The following is a 24766-nucleotide window of genomic DNA, read 5'->3' on the forward strand; positions in this document are numbered from 1 at the left end:
ATGAATAATATTCTTCTCATTTTTGTAAATGTTAAATAATTTCAAAACTCTCCTCAAGGCAGCTGCTATGAGCTAGGGATCTGAACACAGGAGAGGCCAACATTTTCTTTTATTCTTCTGCCTGTAGACCCAGATATTGTTTGTGTTGTCTGGAAGCATGGAATGTGCTCTAAAATATCACTGTTATTTTCAGTGAGTCAAAGTGACATGATGGTGATGAAGTGAATCCATAAGAATCAGTACAAAGTGAAATAATACTTCAAAAGAAGTTGTAAAAATACATTAACCTCTTATAAAAACAATGAATTAATATATGCATAGTTTAAGGATCTCTTTTTCATACTGTCAGCGACAAAGGAAATGCCCATTTTCTCCCAGCTGCCATATCCCTCAAAGCGTTTTGGCTGCTGGCTGTGAAAATCCAGATGGAAAAAGCAGGAAGCTGAATGAAACCTAGAAGCAGAAAGTTCTAGCATGAGCCACATGCACATTGTACCAATGAGGAAAGGTAGGCTGTGCATTCGAATGTGCTACTTAGAATTTCGTATGCTATATAAGGTGATTAGGACTCAGTCTTAAAACTGTTCGAAGTTGGCCTTGCCACTTGATATCTATGTGGTCTTGGACAATTTACATATACTCTGTTTGAGCTTCAGTTGCTTTGTTTGGAAGATAAGGATAATAATAACTTTTCTCACAGAACATACTGTGAGAAAATAATGTGTCTTAGGGCCTGTTGTGTTGAAGATGCTAAATTCATATCTGGATGTGATCTGGGGTGGCCTCTGTCTGTGGCCCCTCGAAGCAAGATCTCAATTCCCTGACCAGTGATTGAAGCCAGGCCATGGCAGTGAGAGGGCCAGATCCTAGCCACTAGACCACGATTGCCAGTGGCTGGTGACAAGGCCCTGGCACATCTACTTTGGAAAAAGGAATTTCAACAAAGAGATGAAAAGTGGTGAAACAAGTAAAGTGTTTACTCTGAGGGAAAAAGCACACATAGGTGGGCTTAGACAGAGTCGTGCCTTTGTGGTAGATTGAATCACTTACATAGAGGCAGTTCTTCTGGGTTCCCTCTGACCAGTCATCTTGCTTTGCCTGCATTGAGTCTGTCATTAGGTGTCACTCAGGGCCCTCCCCTGTGTGCGCCAGCATCTTTTAGCCAAGATGAATTCTCCTGCAAGGGTCTTTAGGAAGTTGACCTAACATAGTATGGTCTGGCACCCCATCCCTTCTCTGACCCCTGAGGATCCTTTCTGCACATGTGTAGTTTGGGAAGTCTCCTTGACCTCAGGAATGAGAAATCTGATCTCTTTATCTTTTATCTCCTTGCTCCTATCATTATCTTTGTCCTGGAGTTTCTGTCCACAGGAGACAGATTCCAGCTACTCAGCCTGAGGCCCATCTATCTCCTGCCTCAGATGTACTTTCTTCCCCAATATGTAAAACAAAAAAAGAAAACAAAACAACAAAAAGAAAATTACTGCATATCCCTACATAGCTTGAATTCCATCTGCTTGTGCCCTAGGACTGGAGAATGTGTGCTTTGAAATCAGAATTACTAGTCCAAAAAAAAAAAAAAAAGAATTACTAGTCCAACTGTTTAGGTCTGAAACCTTGTACTTTATCAGCTACAAATGAATTTCCTCATAAATCAGGTAGTTTCCCAATTTCCACAGCAAATAGAGAACGCCTTTTCTTTCTAAATAAGAGGTTGTACAGGTAGGATTGTAATGTAAACACAATTCTCAAAAATAATTCTATTAGTTCAGCTGAACAGTACTTCAGAATGAGGTCAAGACTGGCTCTGATTACTAGAGTATTTGACTACTGTGCAACTGTTTCTGTGTAATAACCCATTCTACCATTGAATATATATACACGATGCTACTAAAGAGCCCTTGCAGAAATTAGTGGTAAACAAAGGGGACATTATAACCTCCCATTAGTGAGAGGTAGCTTTTGAGTGTTGTTTAAAGAGTAGGGCTGCATCTGCACTGAATTAATCATATCTTCTCTTCTAGTCTTCTTTGCAACAAAGAACATGCATTTGGACAGAATAGTCAGGATTATGTGAGAAATCTATAGCTATAGAATAAAACAAAGGCAACTAACCTGTTAAGGTGGGAATGGCAAATGTGTGTCACTAGTATTGAGTCCACCTGATTGGTCATAATACTTTGTTGTTGAGCCCAGATTGGCCCATGAATCTTTCCTGCCACATTAGGATCAAACCTAATTTGTTGATCATTTTTACATGTATGTAACAATCAAAGCATTCAGGAATTTTAAAATCCAGATTTGAAACCCCTCTGATTATACCAGAGTGAAGGAAAAATGGAAGGCAAGTCAGGAGAAATTCACCTGCTATTTCCTTCACTCATGGCAGTTTGTGAACACAGATGGGTTGTTCAGTATTATCAGTTGTTACTTTGTTTCATTGTTCCCAGTATTCAACTGGGAAATTTAAGTTGGGCAAACAAAACGTTCTTTTCTTCTTCATTTTCTAGAGCCTTGCTTACTAAGGTATAATTAATATATAATAAATTGTACATATTTATAGTGTAAAATTTGGCAAATTTTGACCCATGAAAATATCACAATCATCATAATGAATAGATCAATAACCTCTCAAAGTTTTCTCTTGCCACTCTGTAATGCTTTTCCCTCTACCACTCCCAACCATCTCCACTCCAGGCAACCTGGGATTCGCTTTCTGTCACTATAGATTAGTTTGCATTTTGTAGAGTTTTGCATAAATGAAAGCATAGAGTATGTAGACTTTTTGACCCTTAAAAAACTCAGCATAGTTTTATATTTATCCATGTTTTTATATGTATCAATAGTTTATTCCTTTTTATGACTCAATAGAAGTTCCAATATTTTGGCCAGTTGATGTGAAGAGCTGACTCATTGAAAAGACCTTGATGCTGGGAGAGATTGAAGGCAAAAGGAGAAGGGGGCAGCAGAGGATGAGATGGTTAAATAGCATCACCAACTCAATGGACATGAATTTGAACAAACTCCAGGTAATAGCAGAGGACAGAGGAACCTGGCATGCTACAGTCCATGGGATTAAAAATATTAAGACACTACTTAGCAACTGAAGAACAACAGTAGTCCACTGTATTAATGTAGGAGAGTATGCAGTTATGCATCTGTTGATGGCTATTTGAACTATTTCTAACTTTTGACTATTACAAATAAAAATGCTGTGAGCATTTGTGTACATGTCTTTGTATGAATACATGATTTCATTTCTATTAGATAAATAGTTATCTAAGAGTATGTATAACTTTATAAGACATGGGGGCTTCCCTGGTGGCTCAACTGGTCAAGAAACTGCCTGCAATGTGGAAGACCTGGATTTGATCCCTGGGTTGGGAAGATCCCCTGGAGAAGGGAACTGCTACCCACTCCTGTATTCTGGCCTGGAGAATTCCATGGATAGTCCATGGGATCACAGAGTCAGACATGATTGAGTGACTTTCACTTCACTTCCCACCTATGAATACTTAATAGCAAGATGCAAAAGAAGAAAACTGTTGCCAGGCATTGACCACACCCCTTAACAAATTTCAATAATAGATATAGGACTATAGAACTCTTTTTGAATACCCTAATCAGTGTTCATGAATACTGGAGTGTTTCAAATACTGGAGTATCCCTGTTTCAAAGTCGTTTCCTTTAATCATTTCAGATGGTTCTTTCTCCAGTCTCAGGTGGTTTCCTCGCATCCATGGGCTGTTCTGGACTCTGGGGACAACTGCATATCTCTAGAATTCTCTTTTCTCTGCAGCTCTCTCCTGTTTGGTACTCAGTACAGCCAACTCTAGTTGTTGGCTTTTCCAGACTACCAGGTTTGTCTCCTCAACTCATAGAAACTGCCAGGCTCCCCCTACACTCTTCCTCCCTGTGCTAAGATCTGGAAACTGCAGGCAGTAAGCTGGAGCATTCATAGGACTCATGCCATTTGTTTCCCATATCTCAGGGATCACTTTCCTTTGTTGCCCAATGTCTGAAAACCAGTGTTTCATATATTTTGTCTGCTTTGTGTTGCTGTTTCAGGCATGAGAATACATTTGGTCCCTGTCACCCTATCTTGCCTGGAAGTAGAATTCTGCTCCAGAATTGTTCTCTAAACAGAATTCAAATTTGGAAGTTCCTAACGAGCATTCTAAAAGTTCTTTCCACAACTTTTGCCCATTTGGAAAGCTACTTCTATCTCTGAAAAGAAAAAAAAATCATTCTCTGAGTTCATGAAAACAGTCTCTCAGAGGAGCCACCTGCACACTCCAGGATGCTCTATAAACTTGCCAAGGTGGTCATTTGCGTATGGTATATAGGACTGAACTGATGGGTAGGAGTAGAAGAAGTTTTGACTCAACTGAAAGATCATCTTCTACCAGGGCTTTGTGGCTAGTTTGATCAAAGACTTCCCAGTTCTACACCCTAGGGTATATTTTGAAGAATTTTTTAGGAATTCATTTTCTAATTCTTTAAGCTAAAAATAATAGTGAGGACAACTTTCTTTGTGAGACTATTTCAATCAGAAGACAATACAGAGAACTTGTTCCCCATTAGTTTAACATTGCTATAAATTGTATTGTTTTGTTTTGTTTTTCCTAAATCCATGGCCAATGGGTTGCTGTCCTTCTCTTTTTGCCAAATTTCTGGAGCACTGGTTATTTGAAATTCATAGCTTTATACCAAAATATCAATTTTTAAATTTGCAGTGGTCAGCCTTGTTTTATGTTAAACAAAACCAATTCATATGTGTCAGAATTTTATTAAACAATTTAACCTTTTCAAGACTGCTTTTATATTAACTACTGACTTTAAAATATTGTTATTTTTTTATCACTCCTTGTCTAGAGTTATTCTAAGGCCTGAAGGGATGGCAATACTACCTTTTATTTATATGGCCCTTCATGGAATATGGGCTTCCCTTGTGGCTCAGCTGGTAAAGCATCTACCTGCAATGTGGGAGATCTGGGTTCTATCCCTGTGTTGGAAAAGTCCCTGGGAGAAGGGAAAGGCTACCCACTCCAGTATTCTGACCTGGAGAATTCCATGAACTGTATAGTCCTTGGGGGTCACAAAGAGTTGGACATGACTGAGCGACTTTCACTCATCGATCATATAACACTTTGCAGAAGTTATCTCATTTGATGTTGGGAGATTCTAAAAATTTAGGAAACATTAGGGTCTGGAGGTCGAATTCAGAAGGTAATGCAGACAATATGCATACAGAGAAAGAATATAAAAGTCATGTAGTAAAGATTAGAAATGCTCTAAGGAAGGGTATAAGATTATTGGCAGGAGGGAGAAAGTTGGAGAATACTTTGTGAAGGTACTGACCCAAGCCAGATATTAGAAATTAAACTGGTGAAAAATCAGAGGGACATATTCTAGGTGGTTGATACAAGATGTCCAAAGATACTGAGGCAAAAATAAATAGGTCGTCTTTGAAAGATGGTGATAAGAATCCCTTAATGGAGCAGAATGCTGTTTACTCAGTAGTTCTTTGTGGACAGTGACTCTAGTACACAGTTCTCTCTTGATATCTTCACTCAATCATCACAAAATAAATGCTTACAGATTAGAGTAGAATGTTACAGAGGTCACATTGTTTGCCTTTAAGAGTATAAGCAGCAAAGGAAAAACAACAAATAACACACAAGGGGATTCCCATAAGGATAACAGCTGATCTTTCAATACAAACTCTTCAGGCCAGGAGGGAATGGCAGGACATACTTAAAGTGAAGAAAGAAAAAAACCTACAGCCCAGATTACTGTACCCAGCAAGGATCTCATTCAAATATGAAGGAGAAATCAAAAGCTTTACAGACAAGCAAAAGTGGAGAGAATTCAGCACCACCAAACCAGCTCTCCAACAAATGTTAAAGGATCTTCTCTAGACAGGAAACACAGAAAGGGTGTATAAACTCGAACCCAAAACAACAAAGTAAATGCTAACGGGATCATACTTATCAATAATTACCTTAGATGTAAATGGGTTGAATGCCCCAACCAAAAGACAAAGACTGGCTGAATGGATACAAAAACAAGACCCCTATATATGTTGTCTACAAGAGACCCAGCTCAAAACAAGGGGCACATACAGACTGAAAGTGAAGGGCTAGAAAAAGGTATTCCATGCAAATAGAGACCAAAAGAAAGCAGGAGTAGCAATACTCATATCAGATAAAACAGACTTTAAAACAAAGGCTGTGAAAAGAGACAAAGAAGGACACTACATAATGATCAAAGGGTCAATCCAAGAAGAAGATATAACAATTATAAATATATATGCACCCAACATAGGAGCACTGCTATATGTTAGACAAATGCTAACAAGTATGAAAGGGGAAATTAACAATAACAGAATAATAGTGGGAGACTTTAATACCCCACTCACACCTATGGATAGATCAACTAAACAGAAAATTAACAAGGGAACACAAACTTTAAATAAAGCAATAGACCAGTTAGACCTAATTGATATCTATAGGACATTTTACCCCAAAACAATGAATTTCACCTTTTTCTCAAGTGCACATGGAACCTTCTCCAGGATATATCACATCTTGGGCCATAAATCTAGCCTTGTTAATTCAAAAACAAAATTGAAGTCATTCCAGGCATCTTTTCTGACCACAATGCAGTAAGATTAGATGTCAATTACAGGAGAAAAACTATTAAAAATTCCAACATATGGAGGCTGAACAACAGGCTGCTGAATAACCAACAAATCACAGAAGAAATCAAAAAAGAAATCAAAATATGCATAGAAATGAAGGAAAATGAAAACAGAACAACCTAAAACCTATGCTGCTGCTGCTGCTAAGTCACGTCAATTGTGTCTGACTGTGCGACCCCATAGATGACAGCCCACCAGGCTCCCCCATCGCTGGGATTCTCCAGGCAAGAATACTGGAGTGGGTTGCCATTTCCTTCTCCAGTGAATGAAAGTGAAGAGTGAAAGTGAAGTTGCTCAGTAGTGTCCGACTCTTTGTGACCCCATGGACTGTAGCCTACCAGGCTCCTCCATCCATAGGATTTCCCAGGAAAGAGTACTGGGACACTGTAAAAGCAGTGCTAAGGGGAAGGTACATAGCAATACAGGCTTACCTCAAGAAACAAGAAAAAAGTCAAATAACCTAACTCTACACATAAAGCAACTTGGAAAGGAAGAAATGAAGAACCCCAGGGTTAGTAGACGGAAAGAAATCTTAAAAATCAGGGCAGAAATAAATGCAAAAGAAACAAAAGAGATCATAGCAAAAATCAACAAAGCCAAAAGCTGGCTCTTTGAGAAGATAAACAAAATTGATAAACCATTAGCCTGACTCATCAAGAAACAAGGGGAGAAAAATCAAATCTATAAAATTAGAAATGAAAATGGAGAGATCACAACAGACAGCACAGAAATACAAAGGATCATAAGAGACTATTATCAGCAACTATATGCAAATAAAATGGACAACTTGGAAGAAATGGACAAATTCTTAGAAAAGTACAACTTTCCAAAACTGAACCAGGAAGAAATAGAAAATCTTAACAGACCTATCATAAGCATGGAAATTGAAACTAATCTGAAATCTTCCAGCAAACAAAAGCCCAGGTCCAGATGGCTTCACAGCTGAATTCTACCAAAACTTTAGAGAAGAGCTAACAACTATGCTACTCAAACTCTTCCAGAAAATTGCAGAGGAAGGTAAACTTCCAAACTCATTCTATGAGGCCACCATCACCCTAATACCAAAACCTACAAAAATGCCACACAAAAAAAGAAAACTACAGGCCGATATCACTGATGTGAACATAGATGCAAAAATCCTTAACAAAATTCTAGCAAACAGAATCCAACGACACATTAAAAAGATCATACATCATGACCAAGTGAGCTTTATCCCAGGGATGCAAGGATTTTTCAATATCCACATATCAATCAATGTAATACACCACATTAACAAATTGAAACATAAAAACCATATGATTATCTCAATAGATGCAGAGAAAGCCTTTGACAAAATTCAACATCCATTTATGATAAACCCCCCCCCCAGAAAGCAGGAATAGAAGGAACATACCTCCACATAATAAAAGCTATATAAGGCAATGGAACCCCACTCCAGTATTCTTGCCTGGAAAATCCCATGGACAAAGGAGCCTGGTAGGCTGCAATCCATGGGGTCACAAAGAGTCGGATATGACTGAGTGACTTCACTTTCACTTTTCACTTTCATGCATTGGAGAAGGAAATGGCAACCCACTCCAGTGTTCTTGCCTGGAGAATCCCAGGCATGGGAGCCTGGTGGGCTGCTGTCTATGGGGTTGCACAGAGTCGGACATGACTGAAGTGACTTAACAGCAGCAACAGCATGACAAACCCACAGCAAACATTATCCTCAATGGTGAAACATTGAAAGCATTTCCCCTAAAGTCAGGAACAAGACAAGGGTGCCCACTCTTACCACTACTATTCAAATTAGTTTTGGCTACATCAATCAGAGCAGAAAAAGAAATAAAAGGAATCCAGATTAGAAAAGAAGAAGTAAAACTCTCACTGTTTGCAGATGACATGATCCTCTACATAGAAAACCCTAAAGACTCCACCATAAAATTACTAGAGCTAATTAATGAATATAGTAAAGTTGCAGGATATAAAATCAACACACAGAAATCCCTTGCATTCCTATACACTAACAATGAGAAAACAGAGAAATTAAGGAAACAATTCCATTCACCATTGCAACAAAAAGAATAAAATACTTAGGAATATATCTACCTTTAAAGAATATTTAAAGAAACTAAAGACCTATGTATAGAAAACTATATAGAGAGAAATCAAAGAGGACACTAATAGATGGAGAAATATATCATGTTCATGGATTGGAAGAATCAATATGGTGAAAATGAGTATACTACCCAAAGCAATCTATAGATTCAATGCAATCCCTATCAAGCTACCAACAGTATTTTTCACAGAACTAGAACAAATAATTTCACAATTTGTATGAAAATACAAAAAAAACTCACATAGCCAAAGCAATCTTGAGAAAGAAGAATGGACCTGGAGGAATCAACCTGCCTGACTTCAGGCTCTACTACAAAGCCACAGTCATCAAGACAGTATGGTACTGGCACAAAGACAGAAATATAGATCAATGGAACAAAATAGAAAGCCAAGAGATAAATCCATGCACCTATGGACACCTTATCTTTGACAAAGGAGGCAAGAATATACAATGGAGAAAAGACAATCTCTTTAACAAGTGGTGCTGGGAAAACTGGTCAACCACTTGTCAAAGAATGAAACTAGAACACTTTCTAACACCTTATACAAAAATAAACTCAAAATGGACTAAAAATCTAAAGATAAAACCAGAAACCATAAAACTCCTAGAGGAGAACATAGGCAAAACACTCTCTGACATAAATCATAGCAGGATCCTCTATGACCCACCTCCCAGAATATTGGAAATAGAAGCAAAAATAAACAAATAGGACCTAATTAAAATTAAAAGCTTCTGCACAACAAAGGAAACTATAAGCAAGGTGAAAAGACAGCCTTCAGAATGGGAGAAAATAATAGCAAACAAAGCAATGGACAAAAAATTAATCTCAAAAATATACAAGCAACACCTGCAGCTCAATTCCAGAAAAATAAAAGACCCAATCAAAAAATGGGCCAAAGAACAAAACAGACATTTCTCCAAAGAAGACATACAGATGGCTCACAAACACATGAAAAGATGCTCAACATCACTCATTATCAGAGAAATGCAAATCAAAACCACAATGAGGTACCATTTCATGCCAGTCAGAATGGCTAGTCCAAAAGTCTACAAGCAATGAATGCTGGAGAGGGTGTGCAGCAAAGGGAACCCTCTTACACTGTTGGTGGGAATGCAAACTAGTACAGCCACTCTGGAGAACAGTGTGGAGATGCCTGAAAAAACTGGAAATAGAACTGCCTTATGACCCAGCAATCCCACTCCTGGGCATACATACTGAGGAAACCAGAATTGAAAGAGACACGTGTACCCCAATGTTCATCACAGCACTGTTTATAATAGCCAGGACATGGAAGCAACCTAGAGGCCCATCAGCAGATGAATGGATAAGAAAGCTGTGGTACATATACACAATGGAATATTACTCAGCCATTATAAAGAATACATTTGAATCAGTTCTAACGGAGTGGATGAAACTGGAGCCGATTATACAGAGTGAAGTAAGCCAGAAAGGAAAACACCAATACAGTATACTAACACATATATATGGAATTTAGAAAGATGGTAACAATAACCCTGTATATGAGACAGCAAAAGAGATTCAGATGTGTAGAACAGTCTTTGGGACTCTCTGGGAGAGGACAAGGGTGGGATGATTTGGGAGAATGGCATTGAAACACGTATATTATCATATGTGAAATGAATTGCCAGTCCACATTCGATACATGAAACAGGGTGCTCAGTGCTGGTGCACTGGGATGACCCAGAAGGATGGGATGGGAGGGAAGTGGGAGGGGGGTTCAGGATGGGTAACACATGTACACCTGTGGTGGATCCATGTTGATGTATGGCAAAACCAATACAATATTGCAAAGTAATTAGCCTCCATTTAAGATAAATAAAAAAGAGTATGTGTTTGAAGCATTTGCAGTTGTTTTAAGCAGTCATTTAACTCTTTAGCTCACTGTTCTCACTTCTTAACATGGTATTGTGCTGCAAATTAATGCAGTTTGATACACACACACACATGCATACATACAAAATACACACAATAAACAAAGAGCTTCACATCCTTAGTGAACATAATGAAAATACAAAAGTATACATGGAAGACCACAATGGTCAATAAGGATTCAGGCTCCAAAGTGACATGAATAGCCAGAAAATTGGACCAGCATAGGCAAGAAATGAGAAATTTTTAGGGCCATTGAGCACCATGCATTTTCAGTGTTCAGTAGCCCTGAAAATTTCTCATTTAGGCCAGAAAGTCTCTGTCTCATTTGAAATGTTGAAATAAAGGGATCCTGCATAGGTTCTCATTGATCTAAACTTCTGTTGAAGTCCAGGACCTCCCACCATCATTTCTAATCCCTGAATCTTTTTCTGGACTCTTGTCACGAAGGCTGTAAAACAGGCCTTTTTGTTGTGGTAACTGAATTAGCTTCAGAGAAAATTCTCCCATTTTATGTGAGTACAGTCTAAGCTGGACCCTGCAGTAAGATGAATATTTGTTCAAGGAAGTAAACAGAAATTGTTTATTCCCACATCATATTTCCTTCCTTTTTAGGTTGCTGAAGGATATTTTCATGTCTATCTAAATACCATTGATTTGATTTTGATTTCTTCCAAGTTTCTACCTCACATCATCATCTTCCTACCTCATCTCCAAGAATTATGCTATAATTCTGTGTCCTTCTCTGTTTTGGACCATGTTTACAGATTCGCAACTCACTATACTTTGGAGTGCATCCTTTCTAACACTAATATTTAACTGTGTTCTGGGATGGCTCCAGTGAGCCAATATCATTCACAAAGCATGAATGTTTATATTTTAGGTTTTTAATTCTGCCCAGGTTTTTTTGCCTTATTTTTCACTATACTGACAAGATGGAGAAATCTTGAAAATTAAATAAGGAAAAATTGGTAGGTCCTGAGTACCGAGATAATGAGTGCATTTAGAGCTGTGAGGTGGGGAGACTGGGCTTCAGGAAGCTTAGTTATTTAAGTCCTCTGATATCCACAGGCTCCAGACTTGCATGTGGGAGCATTCCATCTATTACTCCTGTGCCCTAGAAAAGGTTGATGAGGCCTGAGCAGAAAAATAAAGGTCAGTTCTGAGTGGTGTACCTTTATTACTCTGTTGTCATTTGGACCTTTAAAAAGGCTCTCTGTGAAAATTGCCAAAGGACATGAAATGGTCCTGTTAACTCACTCTGTTCAGGGCCTAGTGTAGTACTGTGGATTTGATAAAGCTTTTTCACAATGTAAGAGAAGAAGACGTTAAATTGGGCTAATTTTTGAAGACTAGGAGAAATCAGAGAAGTCTATTTTGTTTTGTTTTCGACTTGAAATTGAGTGGGTGTTCAGCAGAACTGTGTTTAAGTAAACTTACATGAACTGATTTGTTTGACAATTTGATATCATTTTCCTTTCAAAGTCCTGAAACTGAGAAATATAAAATGGTACCCAGTTGTGAAAATTATTTGCCTCCTGTCTGGTGTTGCTCCTTTCTACCTTCTTCTCTCCCTCCCCATCTTTCTCCCTCCCTTCCTTCTGCCTTCCTTCCTTCTCCCCTTTCTCCCTCTTTTTTTTTTCCTATCCTTCCTTCCCTTCTTCATATTTCGTTCTGAAGACTGTAATAACTCCTTGAAAATTTCCCTAGAGCCAATAATGAATTATTTGTGGCTGTGTAGTATTTTTTAATTGTGTGAATTTTTATTCACTGTGCCACAGAGTGGTGATGGTTTAGTCACTAAATCATGTCCAACTCTTATGACCCCCATGGACTGTAGCCCTCCAGGCTCCTTTGTCCATGGAATTTCCAATGCATTGCCATAGAATAATTTTTGTAATAGCCACATTCATAAACTGATGATTTCATGTTTCATGAGGAACTATTTACTAAATTGATTTTTTACATGATATAGTTTATGTACTCTGTTTATCAATAATCTTACAATTCACAATGGATACCTAGGCTGTATCAATACTTTAACATAGTAAGACTTGTAATCATGACAAGATCTTATTTAGCTAATGTGACTGATTGTCCTTCACAGTAGAAATAGGAATAGTTCCTTGACCCATAAAACCACTAATACTTTTCCCATTTGAAAATATTAACCATTTCACATTTTGCACTAACAGCCTTAAGTTATAGTTAACAAAATTTTATTACAAGAGAGTTTACCTAGAGATTTATTTCTAGTTGGACCTGAACATTTTGCAAATGAGGAAACTGAGGCCCCAAGATATTAATTGACTTATCTAAAAATCACATGGCTAATTAATAACACCTGTCTTTGCATATAGTCCATAAGGCTTGTTACGAATTACAGTAATTAAGGATAATAATTTTATGACGTCTCTCTCTCTTTCTTATTTTGGAAGTAGAGTAAATTCTTTGGAAGTTATATTCCAAATCACTCAGGTCATGGCTAAGATTTATCACGCTTTTTGACTTCCAGTGATTTATTTGGAGTGTGATGTCCTAAAGCTCCATTTTTAGAGGAAGGGTGGATAAGTAGAATTGAAAGAAAAATAACGTCTTGAGCTTATCAGAAACTCAGAAATGGCATTTCTAGAAAAATGCTGATATAAATAACCATTACTTTCTCTTTCAAGTTTTGATAAATGACTTCTTCAGGCTGAACACCTGAAGATCAATCCCTAGATTCATAAAGAATATATAGTAGTTCATTTTATTCAGTATGTTGTAGAATTTTTTTAAAAAAATATTAACTTATTAGCATTAATAGAGGCCTATAGTGATTCTGCAAGGAGATCCAACCAGTCCATTCTAAAGGAGATCAGTCCTGGGTGTTCTTTGGAAGGAATGATGCTAAAGCTGAAACTCCAGTACTTTGGCCACCTCATGTGAAGAGTTGACTCATTGGAAAAGACTCTGATGCTGAGCGGGACTGGGGACAGGAGGAGAAGGGGATGACAGAGGATGAGATGGCTGGATGGCATCACCGACTCAATGGATGTGAGTTTGAATGAACTCTGGTGGCGTGCTGCAACTCATGGGGTTGCAAAGAGTCGGACACGACTGAGCGACTAAACTGAACTGATGGTGATTCTTCCTGCCAGATCCACTCAACTTAGTCTCATGATTCCCAACTACAGAATGTTCCCTTAGCTGCTGAAAGCTCATCAGTGATCAGTTTCATCTTTAATTTCCCCTCTAAAACTGACTTTCAACTCTTATATTCCTTACGAAAAAAATGTTGCCAAGAGGATCAATGACAAATCATGAGTCACTTAGCCTTGAGTGCCTCTTAGCTTATAAATAAGCAAAACAGCATTTTGAATACCTTTCTGTCCATTATTACATGTACTTTCTACCACTAGGAGGAAAAAAGCTGAGCCTCCTTCTGGCTCAGAGACCCTTGGCTCCACTTGTGAAAACTAAGGGGTTCTTCAGTCCCCTAACTCTCTTTCTATCTTATGGTCTTATCATTGTTGTTGTTTAGTCCCTAAGTCATGTCCAACTCTTTTGCAACCCCATGGACTACAGCCTACTAGCCTCCTCTGTCCATTGGTTTTTCCAGGCAAGAGTATTGAAGTGGGTTACCATTTCCTCCTCCAGGGAATCTTTCCAACCCAGGGATTGAACCCATGTCTCCTGCTTGGCAGGTGGATTGTTTACCACTGAGCCACCTTGGAAGCCCATCTTATGGAGTACAATGCACTGAAAAAAAAAACAATAAATATAGAGGTATAACTGAAGTAACAATAAACTACACAAACGTAAAGTGTACAATATGATAAACTTTGGTATGCATACACATGTGTAACTATTGCCACAGTCAAGATGGCAGATGTTTAGATATCCCAAAGGTATCCTTGTGCCCCTTTGTTCTCTATTTCTCCCTTACTTTCTTCCCCTAGACATAACCACTGATTGGCTTTCTATCACTGCAGGTAGGTTTGCATTTATAGAATTTTATTTAAATGGAAACATGCAGTATATACACCTTCTGTTGGTCTTTTTTTTCCACTCACCATAATTATTTTGAGGTCCATGCATCATATTATATATCAAATATATATATTCTTTTTTTGACTGAGTAGTATTCCACAGTATGCACATACCACAGATGATTCATCCTATTAGCTATTCATGGACACTTGGGTTGTTTCTAACTTTTAGCTGTTACTGAGTAAAGTTTCTGAACAACCTCATACAGATATTTGTGTGGACAGTAATTTTTATTTCTTTGTGATAAATGTCCCAAAGTACCTTGTTCTCCTGTTAAATTTAGCTTTTACTCTTTAGGAAGCTGCCAGATTATTTTCCAAAGTGATTGTACCATTTGACTTTCTTACCAGCAGTGTATGTAGTTTCTCCACAGCTGATGTGGTCAAAACTTTTAACCATTCTGGTAGGTCTGTAGTTGTATCTCATTATAGTTTTAGTTTGCACTTTCCTAATAACTAATGATGTTGAGCATCTTTTCATTTGTTTGTTCCTTCCTGTATCTTTTTCTGTGAAGTATCTCTTTGAATCTTGCCCATTTTAAAAACTGATTTCAACTCTTTTTTAATCTGTTCAGTTTTGTCTCCTACAAGGCTGCAAAATAGTTTTTCCTTTCAATCAGAATTAAATGCATGTTCATGAGGCCTATATACATCATTCACTTGGGATCATCTTTGTCTGTTTACTCCTGAAATGTAGTTTCTCATGTTGCCAGTCTATCCATTTACATCTTAGATATTCTAAGATTGTACTTACATTTCTCTTGTGGCTAGCTTTTTAGTAAGAATAGATCTATACTAAATCCAATTGAACTTTATCTTCTCTTGGGAAAAAGTAGTATTTTAGGTAACAAGGTTATATGTGCAAGGCTAAAAACATCCACTTATGGTACCTGGTAAGTGCTTTTATAGAAAGTACATCCTATGGGAATTTTGAATACCACCAAGACATTTGTGTTTTTAAGGAAATAATTTACATTGATTTCAAGAAAGGGAAGTGAGGCTGTTCAATGTATATCACTTTTGTAAATAAGTGAAACTTTTCCTTTTCTTTCTTTACTTATTTAAAGTTTTTTCTTTATCATCAGAAAACAAGCAACTGATAGCTTACTTGGATTGTTACTTTTGAAAGTTACATATTGGTAAGGAAGTATACTTTTATCTGACTGTATTTAAGGGAATGTGGTGTTTAGTCTTTGCATTCAAATCATTGTTCCAATAGAAATCTTACATAATTTTTTATCATATTATACCACATTTCCTTAGACGGGAACAAATCCATGTTCAAGTTTCTTTTTGAATGGTGGGAAAATCACTTTAACAAAGAGGGATTCTGCTTACATCCATCAGTGGTTATTTTAAAAGAACTTTTCTATTATTTTATATTCTGAAGTGACAATTAGCTGTCTATTTTTATTTGCTCATCATTTTCCAATGAATGTCTTTAAAATGACTCAGATGTGTATATTAAAATCTTTGGAAATTCACATCTCATACATCATTGTATGAGTGAAAATAAATGCAGGTTTGTGCTTTTAAAAGTAAATTCCCTAATTAGTGCCCTTAATCCATGCAAATAGATGGGAGGAGGCACTTCAGAGTAATTCAGTTCAATAACTTTCTTGCTGGTGTCTAAACAGAATTTGAGTTGTTGCAAAATCTTTGGTAATGCCACAGTAAGATTGCTCTCTGACTTCTCTCATTTTCCTAGCTCCCACTGATTTCTAAGAAAACTGTAGGGAAGAAGTTTTCAAAGTATGGTCCCTGGACAAATAGCATAAGCCTTAACCTACGAACTTGTGAGAAATGCAGATTCTTTAGCTCTACCACAGACCAGCTGAATAAGACATTGAAACAGGGTGGGGGAGGGCAGGCACAGCAACCTGTTTCTTGACAAACCTTCCAGGTGATTCTGAAGCATGCAGAAGTTTGGGAACCACTAGTCTAGGGGAAGGAAGGAAGTTGTGAATGCAGGCCTAGATAAACTTCCTTTTCTACAGTTCCAAGCTGACAGGTTCATGACAAGGTTGCTGCAGCAACAACTACACAGGATTGGATAGCTTTGTGAAATTAAGAGGCATGAATCCTAACTGATCACAATGTTCTAGATCACTAAGATTTATATTGGGAAAGATGGAATTTTACTTTTAGCCTTATGTCGAGGAAAAGCCCAGTTTCATAAGGTTTTGTGTGTGACGTGGAAACCATGCCTATTTTTTTAAACATCACTCCTTTGGAATTTAGAAAATTTTGGTAGAAAAACGAATTACTCTTAAAGAAATTCATCACAAAAATCATGAGCAACATCCTCAACAGTGATGAATAACCCTGAAAAAATTTATAATTGGCTTTCCCTAATACAATATAGTAGCTTTATTTGCCTACAACATGTTTCACAGAACACTGTGCTGGGCACCTAATGGCTATTGAATAAGCATTAAGATTTGATTTGTTAAACCCTCATTTGACAATTACATGTCACACAAAAATATAGACATTTAAAAACCCTGTTTGTATTCTGTACTCATCTTTCTAGAAGAGTTAGTTTAAATTGGTCTAAATATGGTCAGTCTAAATTCTAGCACTTTCTGTATTCAAAGAATTAAATTCATTTTAGGGTTTGCATTTTATTGATATGTGCTAAGGATTAGATGCACTCAGTTAAGCTTCTTCCTGGCCAAATGACATACCCTGTCTCTGATGTCAGTCTGAGAAAATCTTATATAGTGTACAACATCCCCGGATTACCTTATCTAAGTATTACATGGACATTTCAGATGATATGTCTTGGCATGTGGTCATTTTTCATTAACTTATTAAGGTCTGTTAAAGCATCTTTCCCCCTTTTTGACACTTTGCCATAATTGAATGCAAAATTGACTATAAAACTGAAATAATGCCTGATATCCATGCAGTAAGTTGATGACGCTTCCTTGGTGTCTAGCAGACATCAGTTGCAGATATTCTAGGAGAAAGGGCTCTGTTGCTATCCAATATTGGCTATGGACAGTGCTGTCTGTCCTCTGGACTTTATTGTCCTCAACTGTAGACAGAGGGGATTCATTATATCATCTCTAAGATCCTAAATATCTTATGATTCTAAGGCTTAGGGGAAGTTTGGTGCTGGGCAGAGGGGCGGGATCCAAGCCTCAAAGCACTGCTGAGGTATAATATATGACTGAAAGATTTTATGTATTTCTTGAAAGAATGAATGAAACAGAATAACCAGCATAAAGTCAGCCTCAATATTCTTTGGAGACAATGGGAAATAGTGATATTAGGTACTCATAATTTTAGAGTTTAGACTAATGTGTTTGGGAAAAATACTTTTGAGAAGTATATTTAATCTTAATGCTTTTCCCTCAAAGTTTTCACATTGAATTATGTATTCTTAACTCTAAGGTATATGAAAAACTTAGAAAAGGCAATAATTTTAATATTTTAAGCATAGATGTGCTCTGACAATCATATATATTCTTCCTAGAAGAGAATTATCTTTTAAAGGACAGTTCTCTACACTTTATACTCCCCTGTACTCACTTATTTCATTACATTTGTGTAATCTAAAATTGTAGCTATAAAGCTATTTTAGGCATGCTTTTTCCAGAACCTTGTAAGAATCAACAGGAGCATAAATTTAAGCTACAGAAGCGCAAAATAAGCACAGAATCCTAGCTACCATAAATGGCCAGAATTCTAACTTTGCAAAGACATAAATACTAACAGTGGAGGAGGGGAACATAAGGACAAAAAGAGTAGAATTTGACCAGGTATTTCTGTTTCCTTCTAAATTTTTCCTCTGAACTTTGTTTCTTCTCAGAGATGGAATTCTGTGAGACTCCTCACACTCTGTGCTCTGGCTACCAGACAGACGTGCACAGTGTTTCCCGGCACGGCTACCAACTAGAGATGGGATCTGATGTGGACACAGAGACAGAAGGTGCTGCCTCCCCTGACCATGCGCTGAGAATGTGGATCCGGGGGATGAAATCAGAGCATAGTTCCTGTTTGTCCAGCCGGGCCAACTCCGCATTGTCCTTGACTGACACTGACCATGAAAGGAAGTCTGATGGAGAGAACGGTAATATAACCACCTATATTAATAGTTTATGGAAAACCCAGAGAGAATGCAGGTTTTAGCCTTTGATTTGTTTTTCCTTCCTTATATCTGATACCTTTCATTTCCTATACAAAATGAAAATGCAGGGTCCCATGGACAAGGCATGTACCTAAGTATCAGGCAAATAGACACATTCATTTACAATAATAAATAAAGTACTTTTTATTTCTGGTCGTTCCCCCAAGGGAAATCAATCTTATATCATCAGCAATATTGTACATGTCTTATTCATTACTCACCTTTTATTTTCATCTTTATTTTCCAGTACAATACTAGTGATATTATTTTAGAAGTACTCATTTCATGTATTTTGACTTTGTATCAATATGTGAACAATGAGGCGAACAGCTGTATAACCAAGCCTATTTTGTATGTGTTTTCTATTTTGATTCAGATTAACCTCTCAAGTGTACAGACAAACCAGAAAAATAACAACCAAATTTATGTGAAATCAGGTAATAGAGGAGCTCCTCTATTTCCAAGACTTCTTGTTCTCCCTTATCTCACTCCCCACGCACATGCCTAAGTCCACAGTCTTCTCTGACTCTGTACAACCCCATGGACTATAGCCTGCCAGACTCCTCTGTCCATGGAATTTTCCAGACAAGAATACTGGAGTGGGTTGCCATTTCCTACTCCAGGGGATCTTCCCAACCCAGGGATAGAACCCACATCTCCTGCATTGGCAGGCAGATTCTTTACCACTGAGCCACCTATGAAGCCTTCACACCTCACAAAAGGAATATATGCCAAGTTCACTGGGCTGAAACATTAAAAGAAAAGAGTTACCCCTAGGCTCAACCATTCTTCTACTCCTGCAAGACCCTCGGTCTGGGGTTTCTTCTGGGGTGATGAAACTACTCTGGAATTAGATAGTGGTAATAATTCCACAGCTCTGAAAATACAAAAAGTCACTTTAAGAGTGTGAACATTATGGTATGTGAATCGTATTTTGATTGAATCTGTTATTTAAAAAATACTACTGGACGAAGAGCAAAGATTGAAGAATCCCAGATGAGTTGAACAAGGATTAATTAGTAAAAAATATTTGCTATTACAGGTTTTAAATTCTCTCCTGTTTGCTGTGACATGGAGGCTCAAGCTGGGTCTACTCAAGGCAAGTGTTTCCAAATATTTGATGACAAATTGTTTTTACCTCACCCCCATCTCTGACAACCAGCCTGCACAGTTCAACCCTGCCCATCTGATAAACGATACACAGGCCTGGTTCATTAACCTGTCAAAGATTAGTTTATTGGTAGCTTGTTGGTTTGTTTTCCTCTGAAGATTTCATGAGTGTGTGTTAATGGTAACAGGAGGTGAGGGAGGAGCTGAGGACAAAGACAAGATTTAAGGTCGAATAGAGAAACATTAATTTAGCATGAAAGTAGAGATTTAAATCAGGTATGGTTGGTTTTGGCCTCATGATTTCTACATCATCTGGTTTTTTTCATGACTCTAGCCATTGATTTAGTATAGTTCAGATACTGTCATCACTTTACAATGCCACCTAGCAAATGGCCTTGGGCTTTTCCCTCCAATGCTCTGGCTTGGCTTAAGAATCACACTACACCCCTGTCACTACACTCCTGTCCCTGTCGTCAATTATAAATAACACCTTCAAATGAAGGAAATGCCATTCATTCTTTTCTGTAGACGTGTTGTCGTTCTTCAATGAGGGGACACTGGTGTCCTTTTACTTTTGCCTTCATTGTGCTCACTGGCTTTGCCCCTTTGCAGAGGGATACTTAAAACAATATTTATAAATGATTTTGATGAAAATCAAGTACTTTGCGAGATGGGGAACCCTCACATCTGACCACAGGGCAATGACTCAAAATTTGTTAGCAACTGGGGGAAATGTATCAGGGGGGAGATGTATTAGAATCAGTTTTATCAAAATGCACATTATCCTCCCCCACCATGAGAACTGCTTACTGTGATGAGCCACTATATGTACTGTACTCATGTGCCATATCCCTTGGAGGTTTGGGGAACTTTCAGGAATGTTTGGGGCTGTGCAACTTCATTTCGCCTTCTGTCTAATCAGCCATCTACCTTGGTCATGTAACACTATTTACTGAGACCGAGTTGGAAGACTCAGGAGTAAAGGATACGTGTCCTGTCTTTTTCTTTACAGGTTTATCTCCCTTATGGTTTATTTCAGGAATTGGTTAGGGTACCACAAAATTGGGCAGGACTGCCAAGGTAAAAAGTGATCCAGTCTGCTAAAAACTAGTTTTAAATGCCAGCCTCTTTTGGCCCAATGTATACCTCCAAAGAGGATTTCAGTAGAGCATAGTGATAAATAGTTTGTACTGTGAAGCCAGACTTAGTTTTAAATCCCAGCTTAGATTTAAATCCCAGCTGTGTGATGTTGGGAAAGTTGTATAATGTTTCTGTGCCTGAATTTCATATCTGTAAAACCAGGAGGATATTACTATCCACCTCTACAAGTGCTATCCTTTATAAATGAATGTATATAAAGGATAGCACTTGTATCATATAAGTATAGTCAAAATGTTCATTATTCTTTTTGATCAGTACTTCACAATTTCCAAATATACTTTTAATATATTTATCTCATTTCATCCTCATGACCCATCTATAGAATGATTCTATTGTTTCAGCATTTTACACAGGAGGAAGACTTAAAACAGCAATTTAGAAACAAGTTAGCTAAATACAATTGATTGTTTTCTAAATAGCCAGACTTTTTAGTTCCTTTGAATCATGTATGAATATAAGACATGAACAACTTTACTCAGTTAGATAGAGTTCTGTAAGTTTTACTCTGCTCCTGCTAGCAATTTTCAGTAAGGAGTATACAATTTGGAATCTTATCTATGACCTTGTGTAAGATTTTACCAATTTAGATTCCATAAATTTTCAACAAGGGATAACCAGACCTGGCCTGCCTTCAGCATTTCCATAGATTCTTACAGAGGAGGTTTGATTTGAGATAAGAGTATAAATGGTTTTTCTAAAAGCATGTTAATTTGAAAAAACTAGTTATTTTCAGTGAATTGAACTTAATGTTTGTGTGTAAATATTGCTATTTATTTCTCATTGATCTCATGCATCCATGAAAGCAGGCCTGGCAGGGAATCTATTCCAGTAATTTGAGTTTGTATATACTATGTTTGAAAAGAGTAAAATAGCTTAAAATTTTTAGGATTTATATACTTCACAATCTAAGACTCCATGCCACTCCATCCACGTGCTTCTGTTGGTGTCAACGACATTTTATTTTGTTTCTGTCTTCTTATATATTCTGATTTTTAGATTATTGATGATGCAATGATATAATATCATGGGGTTGATTTGGATGATTTAAGCTTCACTCCTATAAATTTGGGAGAGAAGTGAAAGTAGGGGAATTTGTTAATATGAGTAGGTTTTTAAACTGGGAAAGATTTGAGATGTGATTTCAAAGACACTCTGAATTCTATTCATCCTAGGCTATTATGACTTGCATTTTCTACTTATATTTCTGAAATTATGTCTGTAAGGACTTATTTCTTTCATTTAATTAATTGGTCAAGCCTTTCAAAATATTTATATTTTTTTCTCACTTTTGTAAACTCTGTTTGGTTACCCTTAATTGAATTGAAGTTTCCAATATGCTTTAAGCCATGAAAAATTAAAATAAATAACCTTTACTTTCCAAAGGAAACCAACTGAGAGGTCTGAAGTACAGGGATGGGAGAGCAGCAGGTAACAGAAGAGAATGTGGGTTTCTTGGCTTTCAGAGGACAGTCAGAACACTAATGCACTTTATTTCCATTCCCTCAAATACGTCCTAAGTAAACCCTTTGTTGTGTATTGATGCTTAATCATCTGTTAGGAAAACTGCAGATTTACTCAAATTAGCTTCATCCTGAGGCCCATAAGCAGGAAACATTGATATCAGTCATGATGCTTTATTCATTTTACCCCTTTTCTACTCCCATTTTACATTACTACCAGTGTAACTATTCATTGTAGGCTAATACTTGAGTTGTTTATCTTCTGTCTTCAAAATGGTTTTTAATAAGTACTAGACGGGAAGCTACTTGAAGACAGAGCCTGGTTTATTCACCGTTTTTTCTTCAGGACCTAGCCACTGAATCTGGAGAACAATAGGTACTAAAAAATGAAGAATATACTTTACTCTTTGGGATTCCCTGGTAGATCAGTCAGTAAAGAATCCACCGGCAATATAGGAGACTGGCTATAATATGTAGGAGATGAGGGTTTGATCCCTAAATCAGGAATTTCCCTAGGGGGAAGGACATGGCAACCCACTCCAGTTTTCTTGCCTGGGAAATCCCATGGACAGAGGAGCCTGGCAGGCTACAGACCACGGGGTTGCAAGAGTTGGACACGACAGCAACTAAACCACCACCACCACCATGCTTTACTCTCAGGGGAAAAGTGAAAACTGAGAGATAATATATTCTGTAGTTCTTCTCAAAATAGAAATGTTGTATGCATGTTCAGTTGCTCAGTTGTGTCCAACTCTTTGTGACCCCATGAACTATAGCCTGCCAGGCTCCTCTGTCCATGGGATTTTCCAGGCAAGAATACTGGAGTGGGTAGCCAATCCCTTCCCCAGGAGATCTTCCCAACCCAGGGATCAAACCCACATTTCTTGCATCTCCTACATTGGCAGGCAGATTCTTTACCAACTATGCCACCTGGGAAGCCCTTAATAGAAATGCTACAGTGGGTCAAACCTCTTGTCATCTAACACACGACTCTACCTCTGACAGGTGATACAGTGGGCTTTTCTTAGAACTTGGCAGGCCTACTTGAGCATTAACATCAGTGATTAGAGTGTTCCTCGATAATGATATTTGACTCTACATTAGGTTGGAGAAAAAAACTATATTAGCAGCTAAATTTGAGTAATCAATTTCCAGGAATATGTTTTTCACATGTGGCCTAAATGAAACATTTGGATTAGAAAACGTCAAAGTGCTTATCAAGGTGCTAAATAGAAGGAAATAGTTAAAGAAAGGCATTTTTAACCTTTAAAAAAGTATGTCACAAAGAAATTACTATGGCTATACTCTTGCTGTTAATGATATTTGTGTGAGAAGTATTTATTGAGCAACTACTCTTTGCCAGGCTCCATATTGGAGACTGTGCTGTGCTGGGCCTAGTCACTCAGTTGTGTCTGACTCTGTGATCCCATGGACTGCAGCCCTCCAGGCTCCTCTGTCCATGGGGATTCTCCAGGCAAGAATACTGGAGAGGGTGCCATGCCCTCCTCCAGGGGATCTTCCCAACCCAGGGATCAAACCCAGGCCTCCTGCATTGCAGGTGGATTCTTTACCAACTGAGCCACCAGGGAACCTCGTATTGGAGACTGGGGATATATAAAAGATGACCACTACACAATTTTCACTCTCTCAGAATTTACAAGAATGATGCCCTATGAATTAGAATTGTTTATTATTCCTTATTGTTGTTATTGCAGGTAAAAGAAACCAACGTGAGCTAACTTAAACCTAAAAAAGCAAATTTATAAAAAGGGGCATGTGAATGCTTCATGGGACCAGGACAAAAGAAGGAACTAGATTAGAAGAAGTGCCTGTTCCTTTGCCTCTTGCTTCTGAATCCATTTCCTTCAATCCTGTCTCTGTAGATTTACTTTCTCTAAATTTCCATCCACAAGGCAAGCATAAAACCTGGCAAAGATTTCCCCAGTTTATATTTCTTATGTTCAGGAAAGAAGTTGAGATTAACTGTATATTTTTCAATGCCATTTCTAAATTCCAGTGAGATAGAATACTTTTCCCAGCTTGAGTCAGATGTCCACCACTGGTCCCATCAGCTATAACCAGTGAGTAAATTTAGCAATACACATGTTGCTTTTGGGGAACCCACCCACTGGACTCTTGGAGCAGTTTGCAATGCAGGTGGTCAGAGTCAAGTG

The 24766-nt window shown here is 37.8% G+C and overlaps 1 protein-coding gene across 1 annotated transcript in view; it reads left to right on the forward strand.

Annotated features, from left to right (window-relative positions):
• The window catches only part of LOC120882605 (teneurin-1-like), an 82798-nt gene extending 58462 nt beyond the window's left edge, over nucleotides 1–24336 (forward strand). The window contains exons 2-4 of the mRNA XM_040266623.1: nucleotides 18544–18804; nucleotides 19904–19960; nucleotides 24308–24336. Of these exons, the coding sequence (XP_040122557.1) occupies nucleotides 18544–18804; nucleotides 19904–19960; nucleotides 24308–24336 (347 nt within the window). The remainder of the gene's footprint in view (nucleotides 1–18543; nucleotides 18805–19903; nucleotides 19961–24307) is intronic.
• The last annotated feature ends 430 nt before the right edge of the window (nucleotides 24337–24766 follow it).

This window comes from Oryx dammah, unplaced genomic scaffold (genome assembly GCF_014754425.2).
Source record: "Oryx dammah isolate SB20612 unplaced genomic scaffold, SCBI_Odam_1.1 HiC_scaffold_23, whole genome shotgun sequence".
NCBI lineage: Eukaryota > Metazoa > Chordata > Mammalia > Artiodactyla > Bovidae > Oryx > Oryx dammah.